This window comes from Sceloporus undulatus, chromosome 3, assembly GCF_019175285.1.
Source record: "Sceloporus undulatus isolate JIND9_A2432 ecotype Alabama chromosome 3, SceUnd_v1.1, whole genome shotgun sequence".
Classification (NCBI taxonomy): domain Eukaryota; kingdom Metazoa; phylum Chordata; class Lepidosauria; order Squamata; family Phrynosomatidae; genus Sceloporus; species Sceloporus undulatus.
The window spans coordinates 97,212,961-97,232,263 of record NC_056524.1 but is presented as its reverse complement, the minus strand read 5'-3'; the positions used below and the strand labels follow the sequence as shown (position 1 = coordinate 97,232,263).

The window sequence follows — 19,303 nt, the reverse complement described above, 5'->3', positions numbered from 1 at the left end:
TTAAAAAAAAGTCTTGCAAAGTTGTGCTTAAAAATAAATTGTGTGCCAAGGAAATGATCTATTTAATGAAAAAGTAACTCTGCATAATTGATGTGAACTGATCTGTTAGTTGTCCAAGACTGAATGTTTTTAATACACAGTAAATTAAAATCTCTGACGTTCTGGATGGTATGAAGCAAGTATCTTTGGCCATTTCCTTTGTGCAATTCCCCATGAATGGCAAGATTAGATGTTTCTCACAATATTTGACAATTAAGTTTTCAAAGATACTGCCATTTTATATATAGGTGCAGATACTACTGTAGTTTGTTTGAAGCAGAATATGAAGATCAGTACTCTAGTGAGCCATGCTCATTTTGCCTCTACCAAAAATATTGTGGTAACTCTGTAGCCTGTAAAAATGGTTATCTCCCATAAAGCATGCCTTCGTAATTTCAGGAGTAACTTGATCGAGGAAACAATCTTTTATATTTTCCCAGGGTAGAATTGCTTATGATGACCTTTACATTGGCTGTGCCATCTTCAGGAACAACATCTACTTCTTGCACTGTTGCTTCTTTGTAGAGCCAACTGAAATGGCAAAATATAATTAGTGTCTTACAGAAACAACCTCTGTGGTCCACCAAACGATGGGAAATGAGCCCTGTGCTGGTATGCTCCCCCTTCTGTTTGCATGCACAACTTAATAACTTCCTTGTTTCATCAAACCCTCCACCATGATAGCAAGTCAATGTAATGAGCAGTAAGCAAGAAAGCAGAACTTTCTGTTGAATCAGAAATTTTTTTTTAAGATGGCTAGCTTTGCTAAACAAAAAGGCCCTAAAACGATATGTATATAATCTAGACTGATATTAATTTTTGCCTGCCAATGTATCTCCCTCTAGTCATTGCATTATAGCCATTTGTTATCCAGACCGAAGGCCTTCCATTTTTGATATCAAGAAATAGGATGAGATTCACCCCTCTATGGCCCTAAATGCATCCGCCATACCTTTAAAGCGAGGGAGTCACATCAGTTAGTTTAGGAGTTGCTAGAGGGCCTGACTCATGACACATCTCAGGGAAGGCAAGGGGCATCCCATCAAGAAACAATACACCAGTTTCAGTGCAATATTTGTTCCCATCTCAGGTTCTGTGGGCAGGAATCGGTTCATTTGCACTGCAATTCTCATCTTGAAAGTCCCCTCCCCTAGGTAGTCATCTCATACAATTTAGACCATTGACCATGGGACCCCTGGATCTTTACCCCAGGTGGAATTTACCCTATAAAACTACCAAAACTGTCAATGTTCAGAGGACCAGTTGGTTTGCAGGCAGCCACTCTGCCACTCGGAACACTGCTAGACCTGGCTCATCATTGCCACTCTGAGCACTTAGGAATGGCCGAGTCCCACATCCCATCTACCAAACCACATCTACTGGAGTAACCTCACTACTGTACTGGTAAATATCACTGTTAGCGAAGCCTTACCTGAGCTGAGGTCCAGATAAATTTATTTTAATGGTTAGAATATTCTTCCCAGTTACTCTCAGGAGTTTTTTCTCAATTTCCTCTTTCAGCTCTTCTAAACCATGTCCAAGGAGAGCTGAAATGACTATTGTGCTTGGTTCAGTGGGATTGTACCTGACAGAAATCAGAAAGGCAGGTTTTGGTGCAAGAAGCAAAACAGTAATGTAATGTGTGTGGCAGCAGATTGTCTTTCATAACTATAGGAATAGTTCAGAGAAAGAATTTTGTTTGGTAGTCCAACTAGTGCATCTATTTTTTCCATCCACTGTAAATAACAGGCATTTAAAAAGACTTTCTGATGTGTTCTAGGTGTACAGTTTTAATGGCCTATTCTAGAAGAATGTTCTGATCTTAAATATCAATGGAATTATTATTGTGGTAATTAATAAGCATCAGAAAGGATTAGGATGAAAATTAATGTAAGCAATCTTATCTTCCTGTGTGATCATGTGGCCATCTCTTACTTTTGCCATGATTGAAAACAACTATACTGAACAAATGTGAAGCGTCCCTTTCCATTTAAACTAACCCTTTGTATCACTGTCTCAGAATATGGCATTAACTTTAAATATTATACGATTTTAAACATTAATTTTAAAAGTAATCTAATTTGTCAATTAGCACAATAATATGGTAAGACATAAATCAGTTAAGCCGATTGGTGAACATCTTCTAGCTTACAATTAAAATACAATAAACATTGAAGAAATCAATGCAACATGAAAATGAGCTACTATGCAAGTCTCCTTTAAAAAAAAATCTTGCTGGTTTAGTTGAAAATAATGCCTTGATTTAAAGACATATGTTCGACATGCTGGCTGCTATTTTAATTCAGCCTGATAAACTAGCATTGTACCAGCAATGCAGAGGCCAATTCTGGCCCAAAATCCACTGCTCATAGTTATCATTCCAGTAACTGGGAGCGTGAAAACACAAACTTAAATAATATGTAGTAGGAAGTCTTGTTACTTCTTACCGATTTATTAAATCCACTTTGTTATGAACTTCAATAATTGACTCCAGTAGATGGCTAGGAAGATTAAGATTTCTGAGAACTGATAATACGCTTTTTTTCTGGAGGTTGGTTTCTGGATGGCTAACATCCCTCACGTGGAGAATTAAATCCTAGCAACAAATAAAATACATTCCCAATTAGATAATCAGTGGTTTGATTTCTTAAAGCAAGCAATAAGAATGGATTTTAGTGTGTGACTGTTTATGCTGTAGAAAACTAAAATGTCAGACATCAGACTTGCAGGATCCATTAAAAAAAGAATAGAGTCCTGAGAGTCACTAACCAGAACCTGATGCAAAAGATATACATTTAAAGAATTTTGAGCTCAAGAACTTGGTTTAAAAATCAAAATGGATTACATTTCAGTCCTTCCGCACACAACCCTAGCTCTTGCTTTCATTTCAGCAGTATCATTTTTAGATGAACATTATTGCTTTGTTGTTGTTGTTGTTAACTGCCCTCAAATGGACCTCAATTCATGGTGACCCTGTGGATGAAACATTTTGAGGACCCCCTGCCTTCAACTGCTCTGCTTAGGTCCTGCAGGCCCGGGCCTGTGGCCTTCCTGATTGAGTCTAACCTTCTGGCATGTAGTCTACATCTACTGTCCTCTACCTTTCCTAAAATCATTACCTTTTCTAATAATTCATGCTTTCTCATGATATGGCCAAAGTACAACAGTCTCAATTTAGTTATCCTGGCTTCCAGGGAGAGTTTGGTTTGATCTGTTCTAGAACTCATTTGTTTGTCTGTTTGGCCATCCATATATCCTTAGCACTCTTTTCCAGCATTATTTCTCAAATGAGTTGATTTTCTTCCTATTGGCTTTCTTCACTGCCCAGCGGTCACATTGTACATGACAAAGGGGAATACAATGGAATGGACAATCCTCACTTCTGTGTGCAAAATTATACCTTTACACTTTAGGATCTTGTCCATTTTGTTCACAGCTGCTCTTCCCATTCCTAGTCATCTTCTGATTTCTTGACTGCAGTGTCCATTCTGATCAATATTTAATCCAAGGTATGGGACCTCTTTGACTATTTCAATTTTCTCATTATCTAGGATGAATTCTTGTACATCTTCCGCAGTCATTATTTTTGTTTTCTTAATGTTCAGCATTAAGTCTTCCTTGGGCCTTTCCTCCTTGACCTTCTTCAGAAATTGCTCTAGGTCTTTGTTGGTTTCTGCTAGCAGTACTGTGTCATCTGCATATCTTAGGTTCCTTCCTGTGATCTTTACTCTTCCTGCTAATGAATCTAAGCCTGCTCTGTATATGATATTTTCTGCATACAGATTGAATAAATAGGGTGACAGAATGCAGCCTTGCCTGACCCCTTTGCCGAACTGTTCTCCATATTCAGTTCAGATGGCAGCCACTTCTCCTGAGTACAGGTTATGCACCAGGACAATCAGATACTAGATGCTAAAAAATCCTTGGCGATCTACTGCCAATTATCCAAATATCTGCTTCAATTTCTTAAAATGTTGCTTTGACATCTAGCATATTTATGCTAGTTGTAAATGCCAAGGAACCTATTAGTCTTCCCAGTTCAAGATGGAGTCTTTGAAAAACAGAGTGGAAAAACAAAGTGAAAACACCATGTTAAATGACAGCTGTTTTCCAAACAAAGCTAAAAGTACAGCTCTGAAATACCTTAATTATTTCTGCTAATTGCTTCTCACTTTATAGATGTAACAAGGATAGGGTTTTTACATAAGACCCAAGATTTCTTTTTAAAAGGAAGACCCAAGATGGCCAAAACCCATTTGTAATGTGCAATACATCAACTAGTAAGAATGAGTTCCAAGTCAGTTTTGTTACAGTAACAAATGAAGACCCTCTGAATGAATGTAAACTTCTGAAAAAGACATAAATTCCAAAAAGCAAACCTTGATTTTACCATTTTTTAAAATAAGGGACACCATTTTACTATACCATTTTATTTAATGGGACTTTAGCATCCATGAATTTTAGTATCCATGAGGGGTCTGGAACCAAACCCCAGTGGGTACCAAGGGTCCACTGTATAATATTATATACGTAAACCCCAAATGTATTATTTGTACTGTGTAATAACTAGTTTCCAATTTATTTTTCTCTTTGTTATTTATTTTTTTCCTCATTTCTTGACTTATTCTTTGTGGCTTTTTGTTTTCATGTGTATATTAAATTTAAAAAAACACAAATAAATAAGTAATGTATGTTCTATTGAGTGAATGAGTCTACCCTATTTAGGACCACCAATTCCACTTAGGACATTAACTTTGTATGTGAAATCCACAGAGTCCAGTACACTGTAACTCCCAACCCTTTTCTGCAGGTTAATCTAATGGAAACCTATACCAAACTTGGAAGAAAGTACACCGTATCCTAATGCAGTCTGCATGAAACTAAAGAGCCATTCCTGCCAAAGATCGTAGTTGTGATGGTGACACCTACCGAGTAGGCTACATCTTCTAACGTAGCTGAAAATGATTCAACGAGGTCATGGGGCAACTGAGAGAGAAATCCAATAGTATCTACATACAAAACTGTCAAGCGTGATGGCAGGTAGCCAGCATGGGCTGTTATGTCCAATGTGGCAAAGAGTTTATCTTGGGGCTGCAGTCCTGCATCCCCAGTAAGAGCCTTGATTAGAGTGGTCTTCCCTAAAAGAAATCATGATAGGAATGAGGTTAAATTGAGAAGTCATACGTACAACCTGTCATACATATAAAACCTGTCATATATTTTCAGGGAGTCATCACTAACACCACTTGTGTGGGGGCACATGGGGGCATGAGCAGTGGGGCAAGTTACATTTAGACAATTATTTTCCTTTCTTCACAACTTCTTTGCCCCTATGTCTGTCACTTCTTAATAAACTGGGCACCTCAAGGTCAGTCAAAGAGCAAGCAGCATCTGTTTTGTGTCCTTTGAATCAGTGCCACTCAATGCCAAATGGGTGCTAGCACCAATATGAAAGACAGTGGATGTCATGACAAGTTGACGTCTTACCTGCAAATATAATACCCCCATGGCCTGAAGCAGGTACATCTGCTAAAAGCACAGTGCTGTTTTTAAAGTAGCCTTAGGCATGCAATTATGCTTGTTATGTTCCTGTTTTTCAGGGCTTAGCTGGAATAAAATGTTGCATGTTTAGGTCTATAGCAGTTAACTACTGTGATTGCCCTAAGTCTCTAAACTCAGATGACAAGACATAGCTCTATGCTTCTCAAGTCAGTAAATGTTTGTCATTACAGCATTAGATGGGTTGTTGGGGAAATGCAGCTTGCCTGTTCAGCTTCTTACTCCAGGAAAAATACTAGTAAAGTAAGCACTTCAGTGTTGCTCCTTACCACAATTTGTGTAGCCCATTACTGAAACAGTAGGAAATTCACGCTTCCTACGCTGATTCCTGAGTAAGCTCCTTTTTCTTCTTAGTCTCTCTAGGGCCTTTCGAATTTTAAGTTCTTTTTCTTTTAAGAGGCGAAGCTGCAACTCCATGAAAGTTTCACCTGGAAGTTAACAGAATGATTGTATCAGAAACATTATGAAGTGTATGAATAACAATGAAATATTTTAAACTTGTGTTTTGTTTGCTGCTTTGGATGGACTTAGTCAAAATCTTTTATCAGGAGTCAGGGCATAAAGTTCCACCTACGTAGAATTAAGCCCCATCAATTATCCCTTCACTGGCCACAGAGCTTACATTCTGCCTGTAGCACACCCAGGGAAGATCAGGAGGTGGCAGAAGAGTGTCTGGTTATGTTTGTAGAGCTGGACATATACTGACAAAGACCTCCTCCAGTGTCTCCCACAGGAGTAAGCTGAGTTCTGCAGGGCTGGCTGGGTGTCACTGTACCAGTGTTAAATTTCTCAAGCTGCTATTACCAAAGAAAGATGTAAGCCATCTTAAAAACAGTTTAAAATTAAATGAAAAAAAAAAGCACTTTTAGAAATAAAGTTAACTGACAAAAGTTTTTAAAACAGTGAAAATAAACACTAGAAACTGTCTCACTGCTTTTCATTGATCAGTCATGACACTTGTTGGAATGAAAGTGGTTTACATATTATGGTAATAAAAATGATGTGTTCAACAACTCACTGAACACAATACAATAAAGTGTTTGTGTTATTTGAAGGTACATAATTAATGAAAATACTGAATATAACTTTCCATGCCTACTTACAGCAACTAAGACTCAGACAAGCATTTATTCTATTAATAAATCTCAGTGAGAAATCTGCTCAATCAATTCTAAGCAAACATTTCCTTTATATATGTCTCTAGAGGATGGGTGGACAGCTTGTAGCTCTACAAATGTTGGACTACAACTCTCATCAGCCCTTGCCAGTATAAACAATGAAGAGGGCTGGTGGGAGCTGCAATCAGAAAGCATGAGGAGGGCACAAGCTCATTCCTGCTATAGGCAATTAATATGTGCAACCTGTTTATTTCCATAGAGATCTGTTTAGGACCAGTGAAATTTAAGCCCGTGGTTAAATACTGTCATGACTACACCTTGGCTTAGCAAGATTTTGATTAATCTATAAAACTGGATTTCAGTGGGAATATTTCAATGTGTAAAGAGACTATAAACATATGCATCAACTATATTAGCAAACATGTTTTATTTCCAGACCAAAAACTCTACATGAAGCAAAAGACTCATACTAAACATGAAAGTTTATTATGACCTCTGGTAAAGAGAAGTGCGTACTCAAGTCTAACCTGCACTTGTAATACTTCTGGTATGACTTTGGCGGGTTACAAACCGCCAAAAAATACGTATTGAATACGTATTAGGGTTAGGAAGGGGCGGTGCTTCCGCACCCCCCTAACCCTAATACGTAGTCAATGCGTACAAGATGGCGGCGCCCTTTCTACATGGGCGCCGCCATCTTTGCGTATCGGACGCACAGCGTCCAGACGCGTCGCGCCGCTGCTGACGTAGCGAGCGCGCCCCTGGCGCCTCGCTACGTCGCAAACGCGACGCAAAAAGAAGCTCCATTTTGGAGCTTCTTTTTTCGGTCCGCGCGGGAGTCGGGCCGTCTGAAGGCTCCGGCTCCCCCGCGGACCTTCTGGCGGCGGCGCCAGACCGCTGCAAAGCGGAGGTCTGTACCCCGCCTTTGATTACAGTTCTTGCAGTCTTTGAATTATTATACAGATAATTTCTGTATTATATACTTTACCTGAACCCATAATGTATCTAGAACCACCTCTTTGCTGATCCAGCTGAGCAACCTCATTTCTCACATTAGTCCTAGGGGAAAAATATATATCTATATTACATCTTTTAAGGACCATACAGTATTGTTTGTCAAAAAAATAAGATATGAACTTAATAAACAAATGAAATTAAACAAAATTAAAGAAACATCTATATCATATTGGCTGTAATTGAGCTATAGCCAATGTATATCCAATTGCTTTAAGTGAAACATAAAGCCCAAGTTTACACATGTCTACTCAGGACCCACTAAGTTCAATGGAACTTACTCCTAGGAAAATGTGTAAAGGATTAGAAGCAGTCACTGTTGGCACTGGATGGATTAGGGTTAATTCTGATTCTCTGTGGAAACTCAAACATAATGTTGCAATGGGAGAGGAGACCAATTTATATGGCACCAGGCCACGTTTTTAAACTCAAGTGATGCTCGTACATTTAAATCAGCCCATAATGTCAAATCAAGGCCCCTGGAAGTATTTAATGATTTGCACAATCTTCATATACAGGCCTAAAAGAAAGGTCAGATTCAAATAAACAGTTATTAAGAAGCTGCAGGATAACTTTCAGTATCCTATACTATCTTCAACAAAAGTGTTCATTTCTTTACTTATATGAACTTGTACCTCTCCCTTTAGTCAAAAAAGTCCCAGAGCAGCTTACAAATAATTAGTTTCACAGGCTGTGCCCCCTAGTTTATAGGGATGCATAAGAGAAAAGATGAGGAGGCATTTAACTTAAAAGCATATCATGAAAGTTTCTTTTTAAAAAGTCAGAACTGATATAAATTCTGTTACACAGTTAAATATTCACACAAACATTCAACACAAGAGAGACTACATCACTTTAGTTTTATTATTTTTTTTTTGCTGTTCTGCAGAGATATTAAAGCATTAATTGCAGCAGTTCAATTACCTCAGTAGTGGGATTTCAGCCAATGCTATTTGAAGCTTTGCCTCTTTAGTTCGAGCATTGCAGCGGAAAATATGAAGGACAACTGAATATCTGTCAAACACTGTGACTTTCCAGGCTTCTTCAAGCTCTTTCTTTAAGAAAGACAAAATAAAGTTTTTCTCCCAAAATTCTATACAGATTTTTAGTAAAATACTGTTGTGATGTTAGCATGGATAAATCCTTAAGTGTAATCTTGTTTGCATGGTACACAGCAAGAGCATTTCTCATCATATGGTCTTTCTAGTCAAACTCAATTAAAATGTGTGTCTAAGTTTGTCTCACTTAGACTCTCTTCTATTGACTATTCAAGTATTTGACTGGAAACGTGTTGGGACAACTCATGCCACTGACAGAGGTACAGAAGAAACATACTTGTTTTCCTTCATGACCTTGACTCCTCATATGCATCTCTGCCTGGCATATGGTATACAAATATGTATCATGACATCTGGAAGTATGACATGGTGCATTTTCCTGCTTATTTATTTATTGTATTTATACCCTGCCCTTCAGCCCTAAAGGCTATCAGAGCGGCTTACAATTATTATTTTTAATTAGATGGTTCCCTGCCCTCAGGCTTACAATCTAAAACACACAACACAAAAGGAGAAGGGAATGGTGGTGGGAAAGGGGATGAGGTCCAGTGGTTCTTCTCTCCCTCTGAGGCCTGGACCAAAGCAGATGGACTGGAGGGAGGGCTCTTCTTCTTCAGGCTAGCCCTGATGGAGCTGGGCCTGCCTGTTCACTCCCTCGCAGGCCGAAGGATGACAGTTATCATGGAGGGAGGGCTCTCTTAATTCAGGCTAGCCCTGATGGAGCTGGGCCTGCCTGGTCACTCCCTCGCAGGCTGGAGGATGACTAGTGGCTGCTATTCAGGTGGTGTGGAGTGGTGACATGGGAAAATTCACACTCTGCTATGTTGTCTATATCATGCTGCAGATGGGGAACCTCATTACAACAAAAAATGACCGGGGGGGGGGGGACATTAAAGTGTGCATTAGAGGTACATGAAGAATAAAAAAACCCAGCAATGTAGGAGAGCACAAATCATCACAGGACGGGTTCAAAACTAGTCATAAAGATATTAAATGTACAGTATTCATTGTAGTCAAAGCCTATCGAGGTCTACAGGACTCAACCCTTTACTTACTGAGTTTAATAATGCTTACTCCTTAACAAGTATGCATAGGACTGCAGTTTAATCTCCATGGTTCATAAAATCAGTTAAACTTGGACCATTAACTTCAATATTTTTTCACTGATTTACATAGTTTTTTTGAATACACTTATACTGTATGGATATATTAAAATATATTTTAAAAAATCTTCAAAACATGATTTTAGTATGAAAATGAAATGTTGCAATTACCTTTGTCAGAGGAGATAGTCTTTCCACATTTACAAAGACAGATGATATATCTGGTAAGCCTTTAATCTTTTCTAAAAGAAAATTACTACAAAACATTATTTTGTAACAATTAGTACCTTTTTTGTTTTGTTCTTAGAGGTAAACTGTAGTATTGCAAAACTATCCAGTGCTCACTAAAAAAGTATTGGGCAAGCACCAGCCAGGCATGCAACCAAGTCACTAAGTGCCATCGTATAATACACATCATTCACATCCATATGGATGGCTGACATCTCAGGTAAAGCCACTTTAGTATCACTCATGTGCCAAGAAAATTTAATCTGTGTTACTCGTAACTTTGTACTGCAAATGTGGTTGGGAGACTAGAAAGACCATAGTCTGATGCATCTGTTTACATCCCTATTTATGATAACTATTTCAGGTATCTGACTCTAATTTCATATGCTGCTAAAAAAAATCCCAAAATTATCCCAATTTGATTATGACTAAGAAAATTCAATTTATATAAACCATATCAGAAGGGCAAGAACATGGAGGAAGCACATAGGCTTGACACTTCCTTTGAAATTTAGAAGCAATAGGTGGCATCCTCATAGTTACAATAGCGCCACAATCACAAATGACCGTGAAATCCTCCTTAAAAATCCAGTCAGCTGTCTAGAACAACATAGGTGGCTCTGCCAGAAGACATGACTAGCACCATCTCACCAGTGTATGAAGCTGTGAAGATGAGTTTTGACAAGTTCCTACAGGACTCCCTGCTTCTACTCCTAGCAGCCTCATTCACTGGCAGAAGGAAGATTAGTGTCCTGCCTCCCAGCAGAACAGATCTCCTTTGGATGCAGCATCTCGATGTTTTGTTAAACTGACACTATTAAGTATAAATCTGTCCAGAGAAAATAGTAATGTAACATAGACCTAATAATGTCATTCTAGCATTCATTGTTGTATCTCACTGTCATAGTTAGTCCGAAACACTGATTTATAAAATTTAGCAAACATGGATCAGTATGTATATTTCACAGGACACCAAGGGATTTTTACTACAAATAGAAGCATGGCATGCAGCCACACACTAAAAGGAGCAGCAGGTTTTCAGAACTCTGCACTAAAGCAAGTCTTGGGTTGACTACTTACCAGTTAGAAGTTGAAAGTTCCCTTTGCCGAAGATAAATTTCTTGTCAGGAACTTTTGTAGAAAGAATTATTTTATCCAGTACTGTCCAGTTCTGAATAGTGTTTATAAGCGCAACAGCTTCAGCTAGCTGCAGTTCAGCTATAATATTGAGGGGGGAAATATAGTAATAGTCACATAAAATAGATTTAACATTTGCACATTCTTTTTTTATAATTCATTAAAAATATTTTTATTCAATTCAAAAAAAAAAAAGAAACAATGGTAAACAAAACAGAGAAAATCTGAAACAAAATCACACACAATAAATCCTATACTAAAAAAAAATTAAACACATTAAAAATATTAATTTTTAAACATTTGCTTCTTCATAAATACTCAGTTGTAATGAACAATGATTCTGCTTTCTTCCTACACATTTGATATTAACAGTTATGTATAGCATATAGAAAATGCAGAACATGGCTTAACCAACCATAAGTCACAGACATATACATCTGTCATCTGCAGCTGTGTGCGAAAGGTCTTTTATCAGGATATCTTGTATCTGACAATTCCTTCTATGCACAGCAGCTGCAACTTTCTTAATCTTTGCTTTTCAGTTGTGCTGTAACTGCACCTCTATGAAGTTACCACAAATCTGGTTTGCTGCACTCCACAATCTGTAAGACTAGCTTTTTGAGCTGACTGAGGGAGATTCCTATTAGTGGAACCACTAGGGTTGGTGTCATCCTAGTGTGGTAGAATCACAGAACCCCACAAGGGCTATTCAGTCCAACTTCCTGCCATGCAGGAAGGCACAATCAAAGGACCCCGACAGATGGCCATCTGGCCTCTGTTTAAAAGCTCCAAAGGAGTTTCCACCACTCTCTGGAGTGTGTTCCACTGTTGAACAGCACTCACTGTCAGGAAGTTCTTCCTAATGTTGAGATGGAATCTCTGTTCCTGTACTTTGAATCTAATGCTCTGGGTCCTGTTCTCTGGAGCAGCTGAGAATAAGCTTGCTCCAGTCTCAATATGACACCCCTTCAAATATTTAAACAGGGCTATCGTATCACCTCTTACCTTTCTCTTCTCCTACCTCATGCTGTCACCTCTAGGCTGCCTAGCACACTGCCAGTCAGATTGTCTCTGCTGTGGTGGGAGTGGGCTGCTGCTACTGCTGCCCAAACCCCCTCATGGGTCTGGTAGGGCTGCTAGCTGAGCAGGAAAGGGAAGGAATTCTCTTTCTTATCTGGTCAGCAGTCCTCCCGGACCTGGAAGGTGCAGCCAAGTGGCAGTAGCACCTCATCCCCATCAGCAGCCAAGTTGATGGAAAGCAAAGGAATCCTGGCTGGTGGATGGGGTGGTTGGGGAGGGGGATCTTGGGACAGATAGGAATGTACACCCCAATGGGTGTTCACCCCCTCTGAGGTGTTACCTGGTGTGATCTGCATTGCCCCTGATAACACCTAATTCCTACACATGGCACAAACATACACACAGTATGCTGAGAGCAGAGGAACAAACTGTGGCATGCAGGAACCCTCAGGAGAGAATTAGCTGTATCCAGATGTGCTGATGTCTCTCCCACTTTCCAATATTTCACAGATGAAAGCTGGACACATGTGGTCAAGACAGCAAAATTTATTAATGAAGAACACTTATGCTAAGTGTGACAGTTTGGTTTTGTCTTGAGTCTACTGGGGAGGAGAAGATTTTGCCCCCTCATTTCCCCTTTACTGAGCTGAGTGCAAATTACTTTTGTACACTGAAACTCTGAATGCAGCAGTTAAAGTAAGATGAGGACAAAGAGGGAAAGTGGGAGGAGGAGAGAAATTGGGACATTTGAAAAGCAGCTGAAAAAGTGGGCCAAAAGGCTTAGAGTGCTGGGTATGTTTAGCCTGGAGAAGGTTAAGAGGTGATATGAGAGCCCTGTATAAGTATTTGAAAGGGTGGCATATGGATGGATGGAGCAAGCTTGTTTTCTGCTGCTCCAGAGAACAGGACCCAGAGCAATGGATGCAAGCAACAGTAAAAGAGATTCCATCTCAACAACATTCCAGATGGGGCCTGACCAGGGCAGAATATAGTGGCACTATCACTTCCCTTGATCTAGACGCTATTGCTATTGCTGTGTCTGGTTTCCCTGGGGATGAGCCTGTGTCCCACCTGTGGTCAGCTGAGGCTTCCCTGGCCCCCACTTCACAGCTGGATGGACAATGAAGACCTTCTGGTCGCCCAGAGGGACTGGGGGGAGCCCAGACTCCACTAGCTCCTCCTCTCCCTCCAGTTCCTCCTCCTCCTCCTCCTCCTCCTCTTCTTCCTCTCCTTCTCCTTCTTCCCCCTCCGACCCCCATCTGTCGCCATGGCCACCTCCTCCCCTTCTTCCCTGAGGAGGCCTCTGGCTGGAGCCTGGGGGACTGCAACCGACAGCAGTGGCGTGCAGCAGCCTGGCCGGTCGGGGAGCCAGTAGTAGCCGAGGACCAACGCCGCACAACCTTCTCCCTAACTGTAGCAGCTGCCTCCACCGGGAAGCCATAGAAACCTATATGCGCAACACTGATTATAGTCCCCCTTAGTCTCCGCTGTTCGTCCCTTAATGGAGCCCCCCCAGGAACATAGAGCGCTTCCTTTTTTGTTCCGCTCTCCTCCTCCTCACGCAGGCGCAATGAGAAGTCGCCAAGCCACGCCCACAAAAGGGCGGAGCCTTAGAAAGAGAGAGATTTCTCCAATTCCCCTCCCTTCGAGTTGTACTCGGAACAACAACACACGGGGGTTCTCTGGTGAGTCTGGGGTCTTATTGGACAGGCCGCGGCACGTGACGTCAGGAGAAGGAGGTGGGGGTGCTGCTGAGTGGAGGAGGAGGAGGGGGGTTCGATGGCAGTGGGGCGGGGCTGGCTCGCGACGCCGCCGCCGCTCTCGCCGTGACCCAGGCCAGGACTTGTCAGTGCTGCAGCTGCTCCTGCTGGGCCCAGATGTTGCAGCCCGCCCGCTAGGGGGCGCCCGCCCGCCTAGGGATGCATTGAGGTACATAGAGCCCCCCCCCCTTGCATTTGTGTGTCTGTGTCTCCTGAGCCTCTCCCCCTTCCTCCTTCCTGCTCCCTCTCCACGCGCTTTAAGCCCTGTTAGTATCGCCCTCTAACCTTGGACTGTGAGCCCTGACACTCTCTCAGCTTCGGAGGGAGGCAGTGGCAAGACCCCCTCAGAAGACGAGGAAACCCCGGGGTGGGAGATAGGGCCCCCTGGCTGGGAGGCGCACTGCAGCAGCAGCAGCAACAACAAATGGGCCACAGGGACCCTTTCTACTACTTTCCCCCTCAGCATTCACTCTGTGTGTGTGTGTGAGCCTTCCATTGCGACTTATGGTGGCTCTAAGGTGAAGCTGTCATGGGGTTTCCTTGGCTTGTCTTTGCCTTCCTCTGAGGCTGAGAGAGTCTGACTTGCCCAAGGAACGCTTAAAAAGATAAATTTGTATTGATATATCTCTGCATATAGATATATATGTCATGTTTTTTGCCTTCAGGTCGTTCCCAACTCATGGCGACACTAAGGAGGACCCACCACAGGGTTTTCTTGGCAAGTTTCCTCAAAGGGAGGTTTGCCATTGCTGTCCTCTGAGGCTGAGAGAGTGTGACTTTCCTAAGGGCAGCCAGTGGGTTTCCATAGCCGAGATGGAAATTGAAACCTGATTTTCAGAGTCCTAGTGCAACACTCAAACCACTGTACCATGCTGGCTTTCATAGTCATATATGTATTTGCATGTGTGTGTGTATATACTGTATATATATACAGTCATCCCTCCATATTTGATATTTGCGGCTTTGATTATTCACGGATTTCATTAATATGTTCTCTCTAGGACTGTCTAGGTCCTCCAGTGTAACTCTGTGGTCAACTTTAACTGAAAGTTGCACTGAAAGACCATTTGTAGCTACTCCAGTGCCATTCTATGGTCAGTGTATGTTGGACATTGACCACAGAGTTGCACTGGAGGACTTAGAGATTCCTAGAAAGGTGTCCTTCAGGTAAAAACAGTGTTTTTGTTATTTGCGGGTTTCCCATATTCAGGGGGTCTTGTTCCCCTAACCCTAGCGAATATGGAGGGACAACTGTATATCCATTTCCTCTGTCTGATCTCCACCTATGGATTTTCCATCTGTCAGCTGGTATCCAAAGAGCAGAAGACTGACTTCTCCAGCAATGCATTGAAATCCCACCCTTTCCAAATGACATCTTGCATGACTTCTGCTCATTCTGGGGTGTATACTTTTCATTGTCAACTACGGCTGCATCCACAGTCCAGAAATAATCCAGTGTGACACCACTTTGACGGCCAAGGCTCAATGCTGTGAGATTTGTAATTTTGTGAGATGTTTACCCTTCTCTGTCAGAGAGAGCTCTGGTGCCACAACAAACTACAAATCCCAGGATCCCATAGCATTATAGCATTGAGCCCTGGCAGTTAAAGTGGTGTAAATCTGGATTATTTTTGCAGTGTGGAGGCAATCTACATTTACGTTTTTGTTTTCCACTCCTACTATTTGCAAGGACTTTCTTTTTGCATTGCATGTTCTGCCATGTATGGCTGCAGGTTTTTAGGGTTCCTTTTTATGGATCCTTAATTCTGTGTTAAATTAAAAGTCTGCAGCGATAAATTGTTCTTTGGGGTATATTTCATTGGATGCCATGGTTTAAAGCAGACTGGGAAGCTTTACAGCCCTTTACCCAATTACCTGTAATCCATGGCCTTTGGGTAGTGGTCATGCTGGCTAGGAAATCTGGGAACCATAGTCCAAAAAGTAGTGTTTTCAAAGAGAAAAGGGGTTTTGAGTACACAAGGTCTCTTTCTTCCAGCTGTTTTGGCTTTCTTTCCTATTTTTTCCACCTCTAGATCACTCTCAGAATCCTGTTCTGGATCCTGATATTACCCAGGACATTGATTTTGGGGGATCTAATATCACTACATACAGCAATGAAGGAGTCTTGCTTTTCTTAAATTTTCTGGTAGAATTCAAAGGCAGTGTTAGTTTGGAAAATCACTGTGGAAAGGGATATCTTGCACCTCTGAGACTTAACTGAAAGAGAAAAGTTGGTAACATGAGCTTTCGTAGACTTGAGCCTACTTTCTTAAATGTATCTGTAGGCTCATGTCTCATGGTACTAACTCTGTGCATCTGAGGAAGTAGGCTCATGTTTATGAAAGCCTTTGCTACCAACTTCTATTTTTTCAGTCAGTCTTAAAGGTTCTGCAAGATCCCCATGCTTTGCTTTATTAGACTCCGCTCTCTTTGTTAAGCTATCACTATCCCTCCCTGATCCATGTCCCCTTCCTTGCCTTTTCTTTGGATCATATAACCAGAATACCAGTATTTGTACATACGTTGTTTTGGTTTGTATCCTGCTTTTTTTTTAATTCCAGAATTGGGATCAAAAGACATCTTGTAACATAATTAAAGAACAAGTATATAATTAACATAATTAAACAACATAAAACCTACAATTAAGCTATATTCAAATACAGTTAGTCTAGCTGTAACATTAGAATACAAATAAGTTGAAAATAGTGTATTAGATTTCTAATATGACTAATAATTTATGTGAAAAATAAAAAAACCCTTCAATATATTTGTTCAAACACATGAAAGTGGCAGGACCAAGAAAAGGATATATTCTGCAGGTATCAAAGCCTGAGTGGAAATAGATACCTTACACCCCAGTTGTATTGGGTTTTAGATGTTATGACTAGAACTTTGAGATGTGTCTGGAAACAGACTTGTAACCAGCAGCGTTGATTTAACTGTGGGCTTATATGCTCCCTTAAAACAGTCCCAGGCTGGCCTTAGCATGTTAGCATGGCTGAAGTTTCCAAACACACTTCAAAATCATTCCTACGTACAGCATGTTACACTAATACAAATGGCCTGCAACTAAGACATGTGTCATTGTGATCAGACATCTCCAGGAATGTAGGCTTGGTAATTCTTTGAATGAACTTCCAGCTACTGCAGAAACTTGAGAGTGGAGTAGTAGTTTGCATTATCCCTCTCTTCTATTATTTTGTTTTTGCTATGATCACTGCATTTGTGTTCTAGATGAGCAGTAGTCACTCCAGCATATCAATCCAGACATTGTCCAGTAAGAAGTTGGCAATGAGGCAGACTAGTTGGAGGAGGTGATTCATATGCTTGCCCATTAAGATGATTTTCAGTTTTCCATATGTTTTGTCTCCTGCCATCTCTCACTATTGGCTGTGCTGGCTAAAGCTTATAGGATTTGGGGCCCAGCAATATCTGAGCAGTGCAATTTCCTTCCCCTGAGGGATGAATACAGTTGGCCCTCCATATCCACGTATACTTTAGCCATGGATTCAAGCATCCGTGGCTTGAAAATGTTCTTAAAAATAATAAATTCCCAAAAGCAAACCTTGATTTGGCCATTTTATATAAGGAACACCATTGTCCTATTCATTGTATTTAATGAGACTTGAACACCCAGGGATTTTAGTATTCATGGGTACTCTTAAAACGAAACCCCTCAGTGGATAACAAGGACCCACTGTACTACTGCTTTCTGTTTCATTATCTGTGATTTTGTAGTTATAATTAAATAGATCTATGTGTCGTTTTAGAGAAATGCTAGAAGTTGATCAAAGAAGAATGCATTTTTAGATACAGTACTTTATTTCCTAAATTTGTATATTGCAGCACATTCGGCAAAGAAACAATGTGTTATCCAGATTTTAATTAAAAGGATACAACATCTCATCCTCGAGTCACTAGGAAAAAGTTACCCAATTTAACTTCTTGGTTTTATATGAGGTAAGCCTTTTCATTTACCATGGAACCTATGATGTCTGATTAGTATTAGAGCAATATGTGTCATAAAAAGGTTTTTACATTTTCAGAAGGATCTTTTCAATTGCTGTTTTTCCCTACAAGTCCTCTGTGTATCTTGAAATTCCCCTGTTCTGTGACGGTAGTGCTGATGTTGCTTTGTACTCTGCTTTCAACATGCTTCCTGTGTTTACAGTAACTCTCTAAGACTGCATTTACTCTGCAGTTTGACACCACTTTAACTGCCATGGCTTAATGCTTTGGAAACCTGAGAGATTTTGCCTTCTCTGTCAAAGAGTTCTGGTGCCATAACAAGCTACAAATGCCAGGATTCCATAGAATAGAGCCATGACAGTTAAAGCGGTGTCAAACTGCATTAATTTTGCAGTTTTGCAGCAGCCATACTTCAAGTCAGCATTAATGTTGCATGTGTTGTACATGGGAGGTAGAGAAAGACAGAAATGTGCTTGTCTAAGGACACCAGGTGGGTTCATAAGAGAGGGGAGACTTGAGCCAGGGACTTCCTGGTTCACAATAAATTCTCTTACAGTGCTGTCCTGTGTATGTCCATTTAGAACTAAATCCATTGAGTTCAATCAAACCTTCTTTTGTACAAATGCTTATGGGACTGCAGCCTTCACCATTACACTAGGTTTTTCTAGGAAAGTCTAGAAAGGTCTTACCATGAAGGGCTTACCAAGCTTGCAAGTGGAACCATTCTAGTTAGCTCTGCTGCCTTAGTGCCTGCACATGCAGTGTGAACATCCATGGCAAAAGAGTCTTTTTATGTATAGCTGTATGCAGAGTCCTCTACATGGATTGGAATTCAGATAGTACAGGGTAGTCTTGCATGGAGGCATCTGTACACATGCAGCTGTACCATGAAGGGTTCTCCTCTACATTGGCTGTTAGTGTTGAATACACACACTTGAGGAGGTCCTGTATATCACAGGAGATAGAGCCATTTGGCCTGGTCCTGTTCATGTGTAGAACAAGTCCTGTCAATAACATCAGAATAGGGCTTAATTGATTTGTGTGTGCACACACATACATGTGAACTCCTTTAAGTTGCTTGTCAGCTTATGGTGACTCCATGAATTTCTCAGGTAAAGAACGTTCAGAGTTGCCAGTACCTGTATGTGATTTTATTTCTGTTTCAGTAATAAAATACCTCTGAAAAGGAAGCTCAACTTAATATGCTTCTACTTAGAAACATGGAGAATCAGTACTGTTGAGTAGTAGATTGTTTCAGTTGGAAATGTAAGTCAGTAGTTCTTGCTCAGCTATGAAAT

At 40.7% G+C, this 19,303-nt stretch overlaps 2 protein-coding genes across 6 annotated transcripts in view; one reads left to right on the top strand and one right to left on the bottom strand.

The window, feature by feature from the left end:
- Nucleotides 1-24: 24 nt before the first annotated feature.
- Nucleotides 25-13,813, bottom strand: GTPBP6 (GTP binding protein 6 (putative)). Of its 4 annotated transcripts, none has more exons than XM_042456486.1 (10): nt 13,348-13,811; nt 11,200-11,337; nt 10,063-10,133; nt 8,655-8,785; nt 7,705-7,775; nt 5,868-6,026; nt 4,969-5,177; nt 2,487-2,635; nt 1,472-1,624; nt 25-570 (listed from the first exon to the last, which is right to left on the bottom strand). In XM_042456486.1, exons 1-10 carry the CDS (start codon nt 13,715-13,717, stop codon nt 435-437), a joined length of 1,587 nt encoding a protein of 528 aa, XP_042312420.1. In that variant the 5' UTR covers nt 13,718-13,811; the 3' UTR covers nt 25-434. The 4 variants fall into 4 exon arrangements, with proteins under 4 accessions (XP_042312420.1, XP_042312421.1, XP_042312423.1 ...); XM_042456488.1 differs by lacking the exon at nt 25-570 and adding an exon at nt 1,061-1,132 and having other exon boundaries at nt 13,348-13,813; XM_042456487.1 differs by lacking the exon at nt 10,063-10,133 and having other exon boundaries at nt 8,655-8,781.
- Nucleotides 13,814-13,885: 72 nt separating this feature from the next.
- The window catches only part of LOC121924930 (cohesin subunit SA-2-like), an 89,219-nt gene continuing 83,801 nt past the window's right edge, over nt 13,886-19,303 (top strand). The window contains exons 1-2 of one of the 2 annotated variants that reach the window (XM_042456484.1): nt 13,886-13,961; nt 17,883-17,996. The gene's annotated coding sequence lies outside the window, so the exon portion shown is untranslated. Of the gene's footprint in view, nt 13,962-14,043; nt 14,206-17,882; nt 17,997-19,303 lie in introns of those variants that run through there. The other variant, XM_042456483.1, reaches the window with a different exon arrangement.

Excerpts from the sequence above, each read along its gene's own strand:
- GTPBP6 (XM_042456486.1), bottom strand. The coding sequence starts at position 13,717 with ATGGCTTCCCGGTGGAGGCAGCTGCTACAGTTAGGGAGAAGGTTGTGC. Across the intron at positions 7,776-8,654 it reads GCTGAAATCCCACTACTGAG|GACTAATGTGAGAAATGAGG; the intron begins GTAATTGAACTG and ends TTTTTCCCCTAG. Across the intron at positions 2,636-4,968 it reads TAGAAGATGTAGCCTACTCG|GATTTAATTCTCCACGTGAG; the intron begins GTAGGTGTCACC and ends ATTTGTTGCTAG.